At 40.9% G+C, this 17,183-nt stretch overlaps 1 protein-coding gene across 1 annotated transcript; it reads right to left on the bottom strand.

The window, feature by feature from the left end:
- Positions 1-15,861: 15,861 nt before the first annotated feature.
- On the bottom strand, positions 15,862-16,968 carry LOC131659191 (uncharacterized). The gene has a single exon (XM_058928416.1). It carries the CDS (start codon positions 16,966-16,968, stop codon positions 15,862-15,864), a length of 1,107 nt encoding a protein of 368 aa, XP_058784399.1.
- Between the last annotated feature and the right edge of the window lie 215 nt (positions 16,969-17,183).

Raw genomic sequence — 17,183 nt, forward strand, 5'->3', positions numbered from 1 at the left:
GTGACACTTCTTTACAAACTTGTAGCAATCAGATTCCATTGTCAGCCAATAGTAACCTGCTCTAAGCATCTTTTTAGCCATCGAATGTCCATTGGCATGAGTACCAAAGGAACCTTCATGGATTTCTTGCATCAACATGTCTGCTTTGTGTCTATCCACGCATCTGAGCAAAACCATGTCATAATTCCTTTTATACAAAACATCAGCATTGATGAAGAAACTGCCAGCCAATCTCCTCAAAGTTTTCTTATCCTTTTTTGATGTCCCAAGTGGGTACTCTTGAGTCTGAAGGAAGTGCTTAATATCGAAATACCAAGGCTTTTCATCTGTTGATTCTTCAACTACAAATACATGAGCACGTCTATCAAGACGCCTGATTGTAATCTGAGGCTCCTCATTATGAAAATTCACTTTGTACATGGAGGACAATGTGGCTAATGCATCAGCCATCTGATTCCCTTCTCGAGGGATGTGGTGGAATTCAACTTTGTTGAAGAATGTCAATAGCCTTCTGGCGTAATCTTTGTAAGGGATCAAACCAGGATGATGAGTTTCCCATTCTCCTTTAATTTGATTAATCACAAGCGCAGAATCTCCATAAACATCAAGAATCTTAATTCTCAGATTAATGGCTTCTTCAAGTCCCATAATGCAAGCTTCATACTCAGCAATATTGTTTGTGCAATCAAAACATATCCTTGCAGTAAAAGGTACATGTGACCCATGCGGAGTGACAATAATGGCGCCAATTCCATGACCATGAACGTTAGAAGCTCCATCAAAAATTAAACCCCACTTGGATTCAGGATCTGGTCCTTCTTCGGGCAATGGTTCATCCCAATCCTGAGCTCTCAAATACATTATATCTTCATCTGGGAAGTCCATTCTGATAGATTGATGATCATCAATTGGTTGGTGAGCGAGGTACTCTGCCAACACACTTCCTTTCACAGCTTTCTGAGCTCGATATTCAATATCATATTCTGATAACAACATTTGCCAGCGAGCAATCCTTCCATTTAATGCAGGTTTCTCAAATACATACTTAACTGGATCCATTTTGGAAATCAATAGGGTGGTGTGGTTTAACATATACTGTCTTAGTCGGCGAGCAGCCCACACCAAAGCACAGCAAGTTTTCTCAAGCAACGAGTATCTTGATTCCACACACATCCCTGATTTTTCGTTTGACTCGAATCAATATTTCGTTTGAAATCGCCACCGCGCTTTATTTTTTCAAAGGAAAAAGGAAAAGAACGAAAAACCCAAAGTTTTGTTTTTAAAACAAGAAAGAGAACTCAGGTTCGGGTGTTGATTATACAAGGGGAAGGTTTTAAGCACCCCTCATATCTGTGGTACTCCACAGGAACCTTTTTGAAAATCTGTGTCGTGTGTGCTAAAAAGCAGTTTGTTTTATTTTTAAAATAAGCTCGGCAAGACGTTAAGCCTTGTGCCTACATACCTCCTCGATGCAATGGAGAAGTCAGAGCTAATGTAGTTCCGCTTAAAGGGAAAACATTTTTAAAACGAATAAACATTTTATCGTCGTTGGAGAGAAATACTCAGCCATTAATCTTGAGCATGAGAACAAACGAGTTCTTTGCATCGCTGATGAAAGAAGGGCTCCAACTCGGATAAAATCGACGAGTATGCCACTAGCTCTCTCACGCGGAAAAGATCTCATTATATCAATCAATTTCAAAATCGTGGGGTATAACCACTCGTTTCGACAATTAACAGTGTCTAAACTTTGAAGAAAAGGCCACTAAGGGCAAAAGATATTTTTTAAAGAAAAGGTTTTGAAAAGATTGCAAACATAAGAATATTTTGGAAAAAGGGAGAAGATTTTGAAAATTTAAGAAGTGGGAGGAGATGAAGAGGCTATCCTATTGCGTAAAATAAAAGCTAAGGAAAAGAACGGTCTAACCGAAATAAGAAGCCAACACTTGACATTATGAGTCAAGGTAGATTTCCCTTCCTTTGGAATATCAATACTAAACCAACACATTATCACTTGGGGATCCAAAAGAACTTATTATCTTAGCACCACTTTGCATTAAGCACATTAAAATTTTGACGAAAATCGGGCAGAGTAACGGCTGTTTTCGGGTAAAATCCTTATATCAATGCCTTGGAATTAACCATCAAGGGCTTTCAAGGAAATACCTGCACACACAAACAGACAACAATCCAATGCCAGACAGACAGAATAATAGCAGAGTAACAACAGAATAAGGGTCCAGAGGCACTAAGTCCATAAGTCCATAACTCCAAAATGCTCGGGATAGTAACCAATAGTCCAAAAGAGAGCCTTAAGTGTTTTTTAGATTTTGGTTGATTATTAGTGTTTTAGCATAAGAGTAAAGTATGGTCCAAGTGGACAAAGAGAAAATAGCGGAAACATAAACATATGTCCAAATGGACAAAGAGAAAATAGCGGAATATAAACGTCCAAATGGACAAAGGAAAAATAGCGGAATGTAAATATGATGAAATGATAAAATAAAGAGATAAAGCGAGAAATATAAAGAGCGGTATAATAAAGTGCGGAAATTAAAGTTAGTTGTTAGATGTTAAAGATAATCATCTTGAAACTTGTCAAGTATGTTATCAAAGTTAGTAAGAAAGATCGATGGTGAGTGAAGGATGTTCTCGGATTTAAAGTCAATGGAAACTTATCAGAAGCTTGATAAAATCATAGCGACTACACGATAAAATTCCATAAGTCATAAATCAACCGCATACAATTCTCTTCCATGTTTGATCTTTTTGATTCGGGACACGAAATATTGCGCTATGTTAAGCAGATCGCCAAGTGATTTATGTAGAAATCACCCTACAACGAGGCCGGTCAAAACTTTATGTGCTAATGCATTCAAGAGGAATGATATGTAAATCATTCTCCGAAAGCAATACCGCACGAAAAGAAAATGGTGAGTGATCTAGTCTTTACTAAGAATCCATAAGAATTCTCAAAGTATTAAGACTTTCATCGATCAAAATAAAGAGAAGCAAAGATGGAACCACATTAAAACCTCCTTTCATCCATAATTTCAATCACTTAATATTGCGGATTTGGATTCTCATCCTATCGACGCCCTAAGTCCATTGAAATTAGAGAGAAATTAGGCCTCTAATTTGTGATTCAAAGAAAATATCAAAAGAATGGTGTAGAAGAAGAGTTAGAACCAAAAACAAGTCAAAAATAGCAAAAACAAGCATTCTGCCTCACTGGAAATCGATTTATCTCTGTAGGAAATCGATTTCTTGCCTGCAGAATTCAGATCTGGCGCAAAAAACAGGGTGGAAATCGATTTCCCTCTGTAGGAAATCGATTTCCTGCGCACAGTTTTCAAAAAAACAGCATTATGAACTTTGAAACTTGATTTAGGCAAACATACAAACACCTTATGATCACATATCCATTGGAGCACGAATTTTCCATCAAATCACCATCAAATAGGACCAATATAGCATCAACGATGCATTGAACACAAGCAACAAAGAATCACATTATGGTAGATGGAAAAGGATGATGAAAATTACCAATTCTTGAACAAAACTTAGATCCACTTCAACAATCACCAACACAAATCTTGATCTCTCAACAATTGAAGAAAAAGAGTGAAATGAAAGGTGGCTTAGCTCAAAGTTTGTGAGGTTCAAGGTGTGACTCACAAACTTTATGAAAGAATAAAGAGCTTTGGTGAATTTGGTAGGGATGAGGAGAGAAATTGCAAGGGGTTTGTTGGCTCTCAAAAGCTTGAGAAATGAGAGAGTAGAGGTCTCTATTTATAGAATTGGAGCAAGAGTAGTGGCAAATTGGTCTTTTTGTGTTTGGTAATTAATTTGTGGTTAATTGGTATTTAGGTGGGATTTAAATGGTAAAATGATGTTTAAGTGGGTTTAATGAAGGAGTTAATTTTGATGAGGTGGAAAATTGGTAAAATGATCAAATAAAAAGGTGCCAAAATGATGTCAAGCTTCCCTCCTTATATTTTTTTGAATTTTGCGCACAGGAAATCGATTTCCCACAGGGGTAAATCGATTTTCACCTTCAAATTTTCAAAAATTGTTTTCTTGCACTGTTTTGATTTTTTTGCCCGATCTTTCACCTGTAAAATATAAACAAAAGAGACAAAACACATATTTTTGAATTTTGGTTAGCATTAAACAAATAAAAATCCAAAGGTGCTTGATGATTCCCCTCAGAGACAATCACAGTATCAAAGACAAAGCCTCACAATGGTGCTTTTGATTAATGATTAGTATGCAATTGATGTATGATCTTAGGGTCAAAAATTGGGGTATGACAGGGGGTATGCCCCCCGTTTTGATTCTGTATGTACAATTTACCAGCTCGGTCTATATGGCCGTAGTTGGGCACATTTTCGGGCTGTTTGCCCGCTTTTATTTAAACGCACTTAGTTTTTAACGCTTTTGTGAGTTTCTTTGGGATTTGTGCGCGTGCGTTATGAGTTTTTTTTGGAGATGCGTTATAAAAGGAGGTCTCGTGGACCTCTTCTTTCTTTATTTCTTGCAGGAATGGGTGGAGCTACTGGGAAGAAAGTGTCTTCATCCTCGCGTTCTCGCGGGGTGAAGAAGGTGAACGAGAAGAAGAAGGCTTCGACTGGCTCTGCTTCTCGCTCTTGTGGCTCTTTGAGTTCAGATGCTCCTGTTCGGGAGACTGGTGTGAGAGTCGTGATTGACGCGGATGGTTCCGAAACCGAGTGGGATGAAGATTGGTATCAGTACATTCACTCGGAGGAATTTGCCAATCGGGAGGAATGAAGTGTTTTCTTTTCAATTGTTTGTTTTGTAATTTCTCATGAATGATGAATAAAACACCGTTGCTGTTCCTTTATGTATTTATGTTGCATTTTATGAAGATTTGCTCGACTTATAATGTGTTGATCACCCAGTGTGTGGAACTGTGGTCGATTGCCGGGGACGTGTGCCTGGCATATGGTGAGTCTCGGATTTCGTTGTATCGAGCTCTGGGGCTCATGGCGTGAATGTTCCCTTCGCGAGTGGGGCGTTCTGCCGTCATGGTACGTGCTTACGATGAGGATGCTCTGTATTTGGGGCCCCTCAAAGAACAAATAGTCTGCTCGATTAAGAGAGCGGGCTCCCGTTGTTTTGTTTCAATTAGAGGTGATCGGCTCGTACCAGGCCGCACCTTATTAGTTGTAGTATTGTTTGAGTTTCTCAGTGTTCCAGGGTCGAGCGAGTTCTTCTCCTTGCAAGCTCTCCAGGTAGTATGCCCCATTTTCTGTCCTCGCTCAGACACAATAGGGGCCTTCCCAATTCGCGGCCAGTTTGCCTTCTCGGGAATCTTTGTGGTTTCTTTTTAGTACTAGGCTGTCTATTTTAAATTCCCGTTTAATGACCTTAGCATCGTGTCTTAGGGCGATTTTTTGCTTAAGTGAAGCTTCGCGTAGAGCGGTCCCAGTGCGAATTTCTTTGACCAGGTCGAGCTCTTCCCTGATTGCCTCGGTGTTGCCCTCTGACTCGAGTGGCTCTTGATGCGTCTAGAGGGCACATGTATTTCGACGGGGATCACGGCCTCCGTTCCGTACATCAGTCGGAAGGGGGTCTCCCCGGTAGTGGAGTGTGGGGTGGTGCGATAAGCCCATAGGACGCTGTGCAGCTCTTCGTACCTAATTTCGTGACGAATTCTTGGAAGCGCCCATCTGTGAACTGGGTGCCGTTGTCGGTGATGATAGCTAATGGTACCCCGAACCGGGCGAGGATGTTTCTTTTGTAGAAGCGGAGTACATTCAAGGATATGATTTTGGCCAGTGGCTCGGCCTCGATCCACTTGGTAAAATAGTCGACCGCAACTATGAGATACTTGTTCTGATTGCTTCCAGTCACGAACGGACCGAGGAGATCCATCCCCCACCACGCAAATGGCCAGGGAGACGATAAGGATTTGAGTTTATTGGGGGGCGCGAGGTGCATGTCCCCAAAACGTTGGCATTTGTCGCATTTCTTAACATATTCTTTGGCGTCGTCCTGCATCGTCGGCCAATAGTAGCCTGCTCAGAGAGCCTTCCGAGCGAGTGATCTTCCTCCTAGATGTTGGGAATTGATTCCTTCGTGTATCTCTCGAAGTATGTGGGGGAATGTGCCCTCGTCTACACATTTGAGGAGAGGTATGGAAAATGCTCGCCGGTAGAGGCGATTTTCGACTAAGACGTACGAGCAAGCTCGTCTTCGGATGGTGGAAGCCTCTTTCGAATCGGCGGGCAAGAGGTCACTTGTTAAGTAATTGTATACCGGGGTCATCCAGCAGGACGCGTCCCCAATTGCGCTTACGAGTGAGAGGGAAGATGAGGTCTCGGTACTGGGTTTTGGCAATATCTCCTAGATTACGGATCTGTTATCTCCCTTCTTTCATGTGCTTGCTAGTTTTGATAGGACGTCTGCCCGTGCGTTGTGTTCCCTTGGGATATGTTTTACTCTGGCCCTCCTGAATCGGGCCAGCCTTTCTTTCACGAGGGTCAGGTATTCGGCGAGGGCTTCGCTTTTAACCTGATATTCGCCCAAGATGTGGGATGCGACCAGTTGAGAATCGGTGAATACCTCAATGTCTTCGGCTTCTAAGTCGTTTGCGAGGCGCAGCCTGTAACACCCTTCTAAACCCCCGCGGAAAATAGAATAATATTCAGAGTAAACATGAAATACAAGGATGTCACAACTTCTTTAACATAAAATACTATAGTCATTTGTCATGCCACACGAGGAACCATTTAACATAAATACAATTCATGTTCAACACAGCGGATTATAATTCATAACATTGCATATTCATCATCATTCATGCAAGTCCTCTAATACAATTATAAACAACAAAGACCGACATAATAATTCGTCTCTAAACTAGCGTTCCCCAGTGTTACAATCAGAGCATGACTCGACACGAACTAAGGGCTAGCCTATAAGCTATCTTCACCCAATCAAGACGCCGCTACATCCTTAATCTGAAATCATCAAAGTAAGGGTGAGTTTCATTCGAATTAATAAGCATTATGCAATCATAAGCAATAAAATCTCATAGTAATTATCATCCACTCAATCATACATATAATCAGAATTATTACAACAAGTAAACATCAATCCAACAATATTGGCCATCGGCCCACAACTCATCAATTATACCAATGATCAAGTTATATTAACAACATATTCTTAATACATCAATCATATAAACACACCAAGGCATAACACTGAATTCCATCCAATCATGTTATAACCAATGCATATGATTAAACTGACACTATGCATGTGGTACCATACATGGGATATACCCATCCAACTGATATCCTCATCACTGAGATACAGTTTAACCAGCACCGATTCCACACACAGGGAATCATGCTCACCAAATATCCAGCACCGATTCCACACACTGGGAATCATGCTCACCAAAATATCCAGCACCGATTCCACACACTGGGAATCATGCTCACCAAAATATTCAGCACCGATTCCACACACTGGGAATCATGCTCACCAAAATATTCAGCACCGATTCCACACACTGGGAATCATGCTCACCATTTTGATCCACTTTCATCACCGGGATCCATCACCAAAAATGTATGCCAATGAATGCAACATATAACATGCTTACAACATCACCAATCCGATGTAACACATCGTCTCATTATCATCACCAAATCATCACCAATAAGCATGTATATATTCTTAGCATTCATACAAACATATCACACATACATTCACCACAGTTCACATGTTAATATTAACAGTATATTAACATTCATAAATCATCAATCATCACCACGTTCATACATTGTTACATCTAACATCATTGCACACAATGTAACCAATTATCAAAACAACCCAACAACATAATCACAAAACATGTATTCATTTACGACATGTTATAAACCAACATCACCCAATGAATATCACAATCCCATCACCAATACAGAACATGCATCAATAGTCATATATATAAGCACATATACATATACTATCTTTCAATTCATTAATAATTAAATCGAGTTTAAGAAGTAAAGTTGGCTATTGTCCATTTTATCAATTCATCAGATAAAGCATCTCATTAGCTTCACAACGCCCAAAACGGCACATAAATCGGATACTCGGATCAAAAGTTATGAGTTTTCAAAGATAAAACATTTTTAGAAAAAGTGCTGCAGGAACGGGGTTGTCCCTACGTGGGAACCGGTTCCTGGCAGCTTCAAAATCTCGTCTCTGGTTTTTACTATAGGGAACCGGGTTGTCCCTACATGGGAACCGGTTCCTAGCTACCCAGAACCCATATTTCTCTGTTTTTACAAGGGGGAACCGGTTCGTCCCACATGGGAACCGGTTCCTACGTACCTGCACAGCAAAAATCACCATTTTGACAGCATTTACCATATCCCAATACCCCAATTTCAGGTACATACGAACATACACACAATTATCATTGTTTTTCACACAATTACACATTTCAAACAAGTTATTGACATGTATTAACATCATATATCACAAGTATCAACAAAATCATGTCAATTCATACAAGATTATCAAAACCTAACAAAATTCTCAAACCCGACACGTACGATTGAACTAGACAACAATCCTAATCAATCATACTACCTACAATCACATAAGGAATACTAACCCGAAGAATCCCCCCTTACCTCAGAGTCGAATCCTCGAAGTTCTTCTCCCCCTTTGGCTCTTCTCACTTTCACGTGTTCTCCTTTTCCAAAATCTGCTTCTACTGCTTCTGCTTCTTTTTTTTTCCAATTTCCTTATTTTATGAAAAATAAAATAAATATTATAATGGGCTTGCTTAGTCAACACCCCCTCTTCTGCTAATCACCACTCTAGGCCCAAATGTCAATATTTCACCATTTTCCAAATAATTCCAAATAAAAATACTAAAATTCCAATTATTTAATTTAAATCCAAATTAAATTAATAAACTGAAATTATGGGGTGTTACAACTCTCCCCCACTAAAAGAGTTTTCGTCCTCGAAAACATACTTCAAGTAAAGTCCCAGATAAGAGTACTTCATTTGACTCTCCCATTCTCCGTTAACACCTTCTTAGTCGAGTCTCAAAATTCATCTGACATAACCAACACCAGCATATCTCATGCATTCAATCTCCGCCCTTACTTCGCATCTGACCATCCCAGGGTATACCACTCGCTATACTCCAACGATTAACGACAATGAAACCTCGAGGTGCGATCCATACAATACGCTCAACAACTGAATAATACAATTACACAATCCATGGTATGATCGCAACTGATCAACACTGTAGTAATAGATTCCATTTACCCACGTACCAACCTAAGACACACTCTTCCAATTGAGCGATAAAGTAATACTTACACTTACTCAGAGCAAATTCCCGAGTTACTTCATCTATTAAAAACATTCCCACTATCGGAACAAGCACACATCAGTAGTTATAATTACATAGCTCATCATCCTCAATATACCATTGCTTACAAGATAGTTCAACTGAGTCCCACTCTCCACTAAGAATCAGATTAACTTCGTCCTTCGCAGAGTATAATTCCACATTATATTCATAAATTTACATAACACCTTACAACAGTACAAAATTATTATGGCATTACATAGTATCAACTCGTTGTCTTAACTTCTTCGAACACATACTCATTAACTACATTCAACCATAATAGGATATCCATCATCTCGGCAATTATTCAAAAGGGTTCTAATCCTTTGGCACGACATCCTTATGTCTACGAGATTCCAAATCCAACCTATAGATCAACATATATTCTCCATGTAGAACCCCGACATATTAATTCTCACTGCTCACGAGTAGCACTCATAACACCACTTTACATCATACTTTCGCTGTACGACTACGACTACTCGTCTTAAGTCACCGTCCAATGCTTTGCACCCCTTCATATTCACTTCTTCATAAGCTTCCACAAAATGGTGAGTGGTTATTCTCACAGCTTAGCATTCATCACATCTTATACCATTAAGGTAACGAGCAATCTCATACCATCTATATGATTCCGCCTATTATCAACAAGAGATTAAGGGTGATCAAGTCCTCAATTTGTCAATAGATAGCCGACAATCATATTTAAGCATAGACCGTTGTTACTACATAATAGCGTCTTTTCCGAGTTTGCACCCAAATTCATCAACATTGTCATAGTCTAATAATTCTCTACGGTGTCCTTCTTCTATAATATTCTTTCTCAACTCGGTAACATCTGGAACACAACATACTTGTTCTAGACCTCATTACACCATCCTCGTCAATTCTGAATTCACCGTCTTTACCTTTGTAATTCAAGGTCGACTTATCGATCAACTCAACATCAGCTTTCTGACTTTCTCTAATCTCGTCTAGAATATCGTTAGTCAGTTTCAGTATACCCAATCTAGCATTAGTAGGAGCACCTTCACATACCAAACTTAATTCTCTGAATTGTTCAATTAAATCCAACTCTTTCACCATCAGCATCGACATTTTTAGAGGCAACCTCGAACCATACAAATAATGTCACTGCAACATCAAAACAAAACCATGGCTGCCAATTCTAAATCATGAGTCAGATAATTCCTTTCCTGCGCTTTTGATCGTCCGACGCATAAGTTACTATCTACTGGTTTTACATCAATACACCATCCAAACCCATCAACGACGCATCACAATATACCACAAATGGTTCCAAAGTCTATTTCACTTTTTCTAATGATTCCTTCATCACTCAAATCCATCAATATTTAAATCATCTTTATCATCTTATTCATCAACGACATATTCTACTCGACTTCGTTCCGAACAATCGCGGTAATAGGCATTCCTATTCAACACTTGTTCGTGCTGATTTAACCGACATCATCATATCTCCTCATAGGACCAGTCTATGGTATTTATAACTCTCCCATAAGGTAGAACATAATTTCACCTCTTTCTAACATCATCCTGAAACAATTAAATATGTTACAGCTGCTGCAACCATTTTTATAACAAAGTTCATCTCGTTAGCTTTCCGACGCTTCAAACGGAACTCAAATCGGGTGTCTAGAACTCCAGTTATGAATTTTCGAAGTTTCATAACGATTCAGCAATCTTCCTGCGATTTGCTTACGAAAATTCTGCTCCAAAACTCATCCTCTTCGAATTAATCTCATTATTAACATCATCTTATCACATCTCTTCGCTTCCAAACTTCTTATAACTTAAACAACACATTTCATCGCTGAAGTTCGATTTCTGTAACATCCTGAAACCAATTTCATGTACGCCATCATCAACCTTCTTATCCTTGGGATCACACTCGTCTCTTTGCAGTACTCGCACTTCGAAACTTTCTCAACAATATCGATAACCTCTACTATCATCTCAATTACTTACTAGTAATTCTACGACAAGGTCTGCGACAATACTTCCTTTAATCACTGCTTCAACGGCGACCTTTCACATAGGGCTACTCACACAACAACATCACAGTCCATCAGTAGCACTTGAAGCATCACAACTTCGAAATTCCATTTCTCAGAAATAACCATCATCTACTCCGAGACACTCCGACTGAATAACAACCACAGTCTTCAGCCCATGTCACCTTCACTTCAGAAAACAATAACTCCACACTCTTGTACTGCTGCCCTACGCATCACTCTAACATCTTGCATCTGAGACATATCCGAGAAGCATGACTTCTCCCCCACTAGTTTCAATCCCACTTCTGCAGACAAACAGTTAGAACACACTGAGTACCAACAGTGTTTCACACACATGTCGCGTACCGAAAGGAAATTAACAACAAGACTCTAGTCACAACGACCGACTATGCTCTGATACCACTATTGTAACACCCTTCTAAACCCCCGCAGAAAATAGAATAATATTCAGAGTAAACATGAAATACAAGGATGTCACAACTTCTTTAACATAAAATACTATAGTCATTTGTCATGCCACACGAGGAACCATTTAACATAAATACAATTCATGTTCAACACAGCGGATTATAATTCATAACATTGCATATTCATCATCATTCATGCAAGTCCTCTAATACAATTATAAACAACAAAGACCGACATAATAATTCGTCTCTAAACTAGCGTTCCCCAGTGTTACAATCAGAGCATGACTCGACACGAACTAAGGGCTAGCCTATAAGCTATCTTCACCCAATCAAGACGCCGCTACATCCTTAATCTGAAATCATCAAAGTAAGGGTGAGTTTCATTCGAATTAATAAGCATTATGCAATCATAAGCAATAAAATCTCATAGTAATTATCATCCACTCAATCATACATATAATCAGAATTATTACAACAAGTAAACATCAATCCAACAATATTGGCCATCGGCCCACAACTCATCAATTATACCAATGATCAAGTTATATTAACAACATATTCTTAATACATCAATCATATAAACACACCAAGGCATAACACTGAATTCCATCCAATCATGTTATAACCAATGCATATGATTAAACTGACACTATGCATGTGGTACCATACATGGGATATACCCATCCAACTGATATCCTCATCACTGAGATACAGTTTAACCAGCACCGATTCCACACACAGGGAATCATGCTCACCAAATATCCAGCACCGATTCCACACACTGGGAATCATGCTCACCAAAATATCCAGCACCGATTCCACACACTGGGAATCATGCTCACCAAAATATTCAGCACCGATTCCACACACTGGGAATCATGCTCACCAAAATATTCAGCACCGATTCCACACACTGGGAATCATGCTCACCATTTTGATCCACTTTCATCACCGGGATCCATCACCAAAAATGTATGCCAATGAATGCAACATATAACATGCTTACAACATCACCAATCCGATGTAACACATCGTCTCATTATCATCACCAAATCATCACCAATAAGCATGTATATATTCTTAGCATTCATACAAACATATCACACATACATTCACCACAGTTCACATGTTAATATTAACAGTATATTAACATTCATAAATCATCAATCATCACCACGTTCATACATTGTTACATCTAACATCATTGCACACAATGTAACCAATTATCAAAACAACCCAACAACATAATCACAAAACATGTATTCATTTACGACATGTTATAAACCAACATCACCCAATGAATATCACAATCCCATCACCAATACAGAACATGCATCAATAGTCATATATATAAGCACATATACATATACTATCTTTCAATTCATTAATAATTAAATCGAGTTTAAGAAGTAAAGTTGGCTATTGTCCATTTTATCAATTCATCAGATAAAGCATCTCATTAGCTTCACAACGCCCAAAACGGCACATAAATCGGATACTCGGATCAAAAGTTATGAGTTTTCAAAGATAAAACATTTTTAGAAAAAGTGCTGCAGGAACGGGGTTGTCCCTACGTGGGAACCGGTTCCTGGCAGCTTCAAAATCTCGTCTCTGGTTTTTACTATGGGGAACCGGGTTGTCCCTACATGGGAACCGGTTCCTAGCTACCCAGAACCCATATTTCTCTGTTTTTACAAGGGGGAACCGGTTCGTCCCACATGGGAACCGGTTCCTACGTACCTGCACAGCAAAAATCACCATTTTGACAGCATTTACCATATCCCAATACCCCAATTTCAGGTACATACGAACATACACACAATTATCATTGTTTTTCACACAATTACACATTTCAAACAAGTTATTGACATGTATTAACATCATATATCACAAGTATCAACAAAATCATGTCAATTCATACAAGATTATCAAAACCTAACAAAATTCTCAAACCCGACACGTACGATTGAACTAGACAACAATCCTAATCAATCATACTACCTACAATCACATAAGGAATACTAACCCGAAGAATCCCCCCTTACCTCAGAGTCGAATCCTCGAAGTTCTTCTCCCCCTTTGGCTCTTCTCACTTTCACGTGTTCTCCTTTTCCAAAATCTGCTTCTACTGCTTCTGCTTCTTTTTTTTTCCAATTTCCTTATTTTATGAAAAATAAAATAAATATTATAATGGGCTTGCTTAGTCAACACCCCCTCTTCTGCTAATCACCACTCTAGGCCCAAATGTCAATATTTCACCATTTTCCAAATAATTCCAAATAAAAATACTAAAATTCCAATTATTTAATTTAAATCCAAATTAAATTAATAAACTGAAATTATGGGGTGTTACACAGCCCGGCTAGCAGGGCCTCGTATTCTGCTTGGTTGTTGGATGTCGGGAATGATAGTGAAAGGGATACCTCTATGAGGGTGCCTTCTCCATTTTCAAGAATGATCCCCGCTCCGCTGCCGGTTGATCTTGAAGCACTGTCCACATATAAGGTCCACCATCGGGCGTTGTTGTTTGTTGTTTCGGGGAAGGCCATTTCGGCTATGAAGTCTGCCAAGACCTGTGCTTTAAGGGCTTTTCTTCCCTCCTATTTGATGTCGAACTCCGCAAGTTCCAATGACCACCGGAGCATTCTCCCGGCCATGTCAGAGCGTGCAAGCAATTGTTTTACGGGTTGCTCAGTTCGTACGACTATGGTATGTGTTAGGAAATAGTGTCTGAGTCTTCGGGCTGCGGTTATTAACGCGAGTCCGACCTTTTCAATCTGTTGATATCTGATCTCGGGGCCCTGGAGTGCTTTGCTTGTGAAGTAAATGGGTTTCTGGCCTTCCGAGGTTTCTCGTATCAAGGTCGCGCTAACGGCCTCGGTGGCTACGGCGAGATAGAGGTATAAGATTTCTCCAGCTTCTGGTCTAGATAAAACTGGTGGGCTGGATAATGCCCGCTTGAGATGGGAGAGGGCGCGTTCGCACTCTTCCGTCCATTTGAATGTGGTCTATTGGCGGAGGAGTTTGAATAGTGGTAGGGCATGCTGCGCGGATTTGGCCACGAATTTGGATAGTGATATGAGCATGTCGTTCAAGGTTTGGATTGACTTTTTTGAATTTGGAGTGGGCAAGTCTGAGAAAGCCCTGCACTTATCTGGATTGGCTTCGATTCCTCTTTCTGTTAAGTGGAAGCCGAGGAATTTTCCTGCGCGGACGCCGAATGTGCATTTTTCTGGATTGAATCTCATTTTACACTTTCGGGCTTGCTCGAAAACCTTTTTAAGGTGAGCGGCGTGATCGGTTTCCCGTTGGGATTTGACGATCATATCGTCCATATAGACTTCGAGCATATCACCTATCTCTGCTTGAAAGACTTTGTTCATCATGCGCTGGTATGTCGCACCAGCGTTCTTCAGACCGAAAGGCATTACATTGTAGTAATAGTTGCCCGATTCGGTCATGAAGGCCGTATATTTCTTATCAGTTTTAGCCATGGGTATTTGATTATATCCGGAATATGCGTCCATGAATGAAAGTAATTTAAAACCAGCGGAATTATCGACTAATTTATCTATGTTAGGGAGAGGATAAGCATCTTTTGGGCAAGCCCTATTAAGATCAGTGTAGTCAGTGCACATGCGCCATTTTCCATTTGATTTTTTAACAAGTACAACATTGGAGAACCAAGTAGTGTACTTGGCCTCAGATATAAACTTGGCCTCTAGGAGGTCTTTTACAGCTAGTTCGGCCGTAGCCGTTTTTCCGGTGACTGTTTTCTTTTCCTCTGAGCGAAGGCCTTGCAGGTCAGGTCGATGGTCAGGTGATGGCAAGCCACTTCCGGGTCAAGTCCGGGCATTTCTGCAGCGCTCCAGGCGAATAGGTCGGTGTTCTCATGGAGGCAAGCTTTGAGTTGCCTTTTGGCCAGGTCTGGAAGGTCTGATCCGATCTTGACTCCCCTGGCCGGATCTTCTCCGAGGGCTAAGAGCTCAAAGTCTCAGTCCGGAATTGGCCGGAGGATCCCTACTGATACGTTCGAGTTGATGCTCTGCTCGGGTTCTCCCAAAAAACGACTGTCGAGGTCGACAGTGTCGATGCGGAGCATAAATTTGTTGGTTTCTGAAGTAGCGCTGGTTGCTGTCTTCTCTTGGGCCGGTATCTTTATCGTGCTCAGGCCTTTGGCGGAGGCTTCGAAACACCTCCTGGCTGCTTCGATGTCGTCGTTGAGTGTCGCTACTTGTCCTTTGGTCGTATAGTATTTGAGCTTGAGGTGTACGGTTGAGGGAACCGCGATTAGTTCGGCCAGAGTGGGGCGTCCAAGGATGCACTGGTATATTGACGGGCAGTCGATGACCAGAAATTGGACTTCCACTGCCCTGGTGGTCTCTGCCGACCCGATCGAAACTATGAGTTCCACGAATCCCCACGGCTTGGTTACTGTGCCATTGAATCCTTGTAAGTCAAATCCTACGTATGATGTAAGGTGACTGTCGTTCAGCTGCAATGTTTTGAACAATTGGGAGTACATGATGTCCACTGAACTTCCCTGGTTGACCAATATGCGTCGCACGTCAAAATTAGCCATCCGGGCTCGGATGAGGAGAGGGATGGTCGCGTTAGGTGCTCCTCCGGGAAACTCTTCTTTATAGAAAGATATTGAGGAGGGACTGCCTTTGGCGTGGTCGAAGGTCGAGGCTACGTTCGCGCTGGCCGAGATTAGCTCGTCGAACTTACGTTTCACGGATCCGACGGTCAGTTTGCTGAAACCCCCGCCTGATACAACCATCGTAGACGGGAACCTTTCCCATGTGCTATAGGAGGAATAGGTGGTTGCTGCGTTGGCCCAGTCAGGGAGGTAAAAATCTTCCGGCCTGGTAACGCTCATGGCCACTTGCATGGCGGGCGTATCTTCCGTCGGCTTTTCCTCGGTGACTGGTTTAGCTTCTCTAGTGGCCTCCTGCTTCTTCGCATACTGTTTCAAATGTCCCTCCCTGATTAATATCTCTATGGCATCCTTAAGATGGATGCAATCTTCGGTGTTGTGCCCGTGGCCTTTGTGGAATCTGCAGAATTTCGATTTATCAACGTTTGGCCGGGTGGGCATGCTCTTAGGGAATCGGACCTTGCCCGTCTAAAACTTGGCGTTTGCGCATTCGTTCAAGATGCGCTCCCTTGAGGCGTTCAGCGGGGTGTACTCTCGGAATGTCCCCGGAGGGGCTTTGTAGTCCTTGGGGTCCCGAGTTTTATCATCTTTCTTTTTGTCAGTTCCCCGGCGAGACTCATCTTGGCGTGCATTTTTATTGCTCTCTTCGTGCCTGG

This window comes from Vicia villosa, linkage group LG3 (assembly GCF_029867415.1).
Source record: "Vicia villosa cultivar HV-30 ecotype Madison, WI linkage group LG3, Vvil1.0, whole genome shotgun sequence".
NCBI lineage: Eukaryota > Viridiplantae > Streptophyta > Magnoliopsida > Fabales > Fabaceae > Vicia > Vicia villosa.

Coding starts and splice junctions, on each gene's coding strand:
- LOC131659191 (XM_058928416.1), bottom strand. CDS start 16,968: ATGCCCACCCGGCCAAACGTTGATAAATCGAAATTCTGCAGATTCCAC.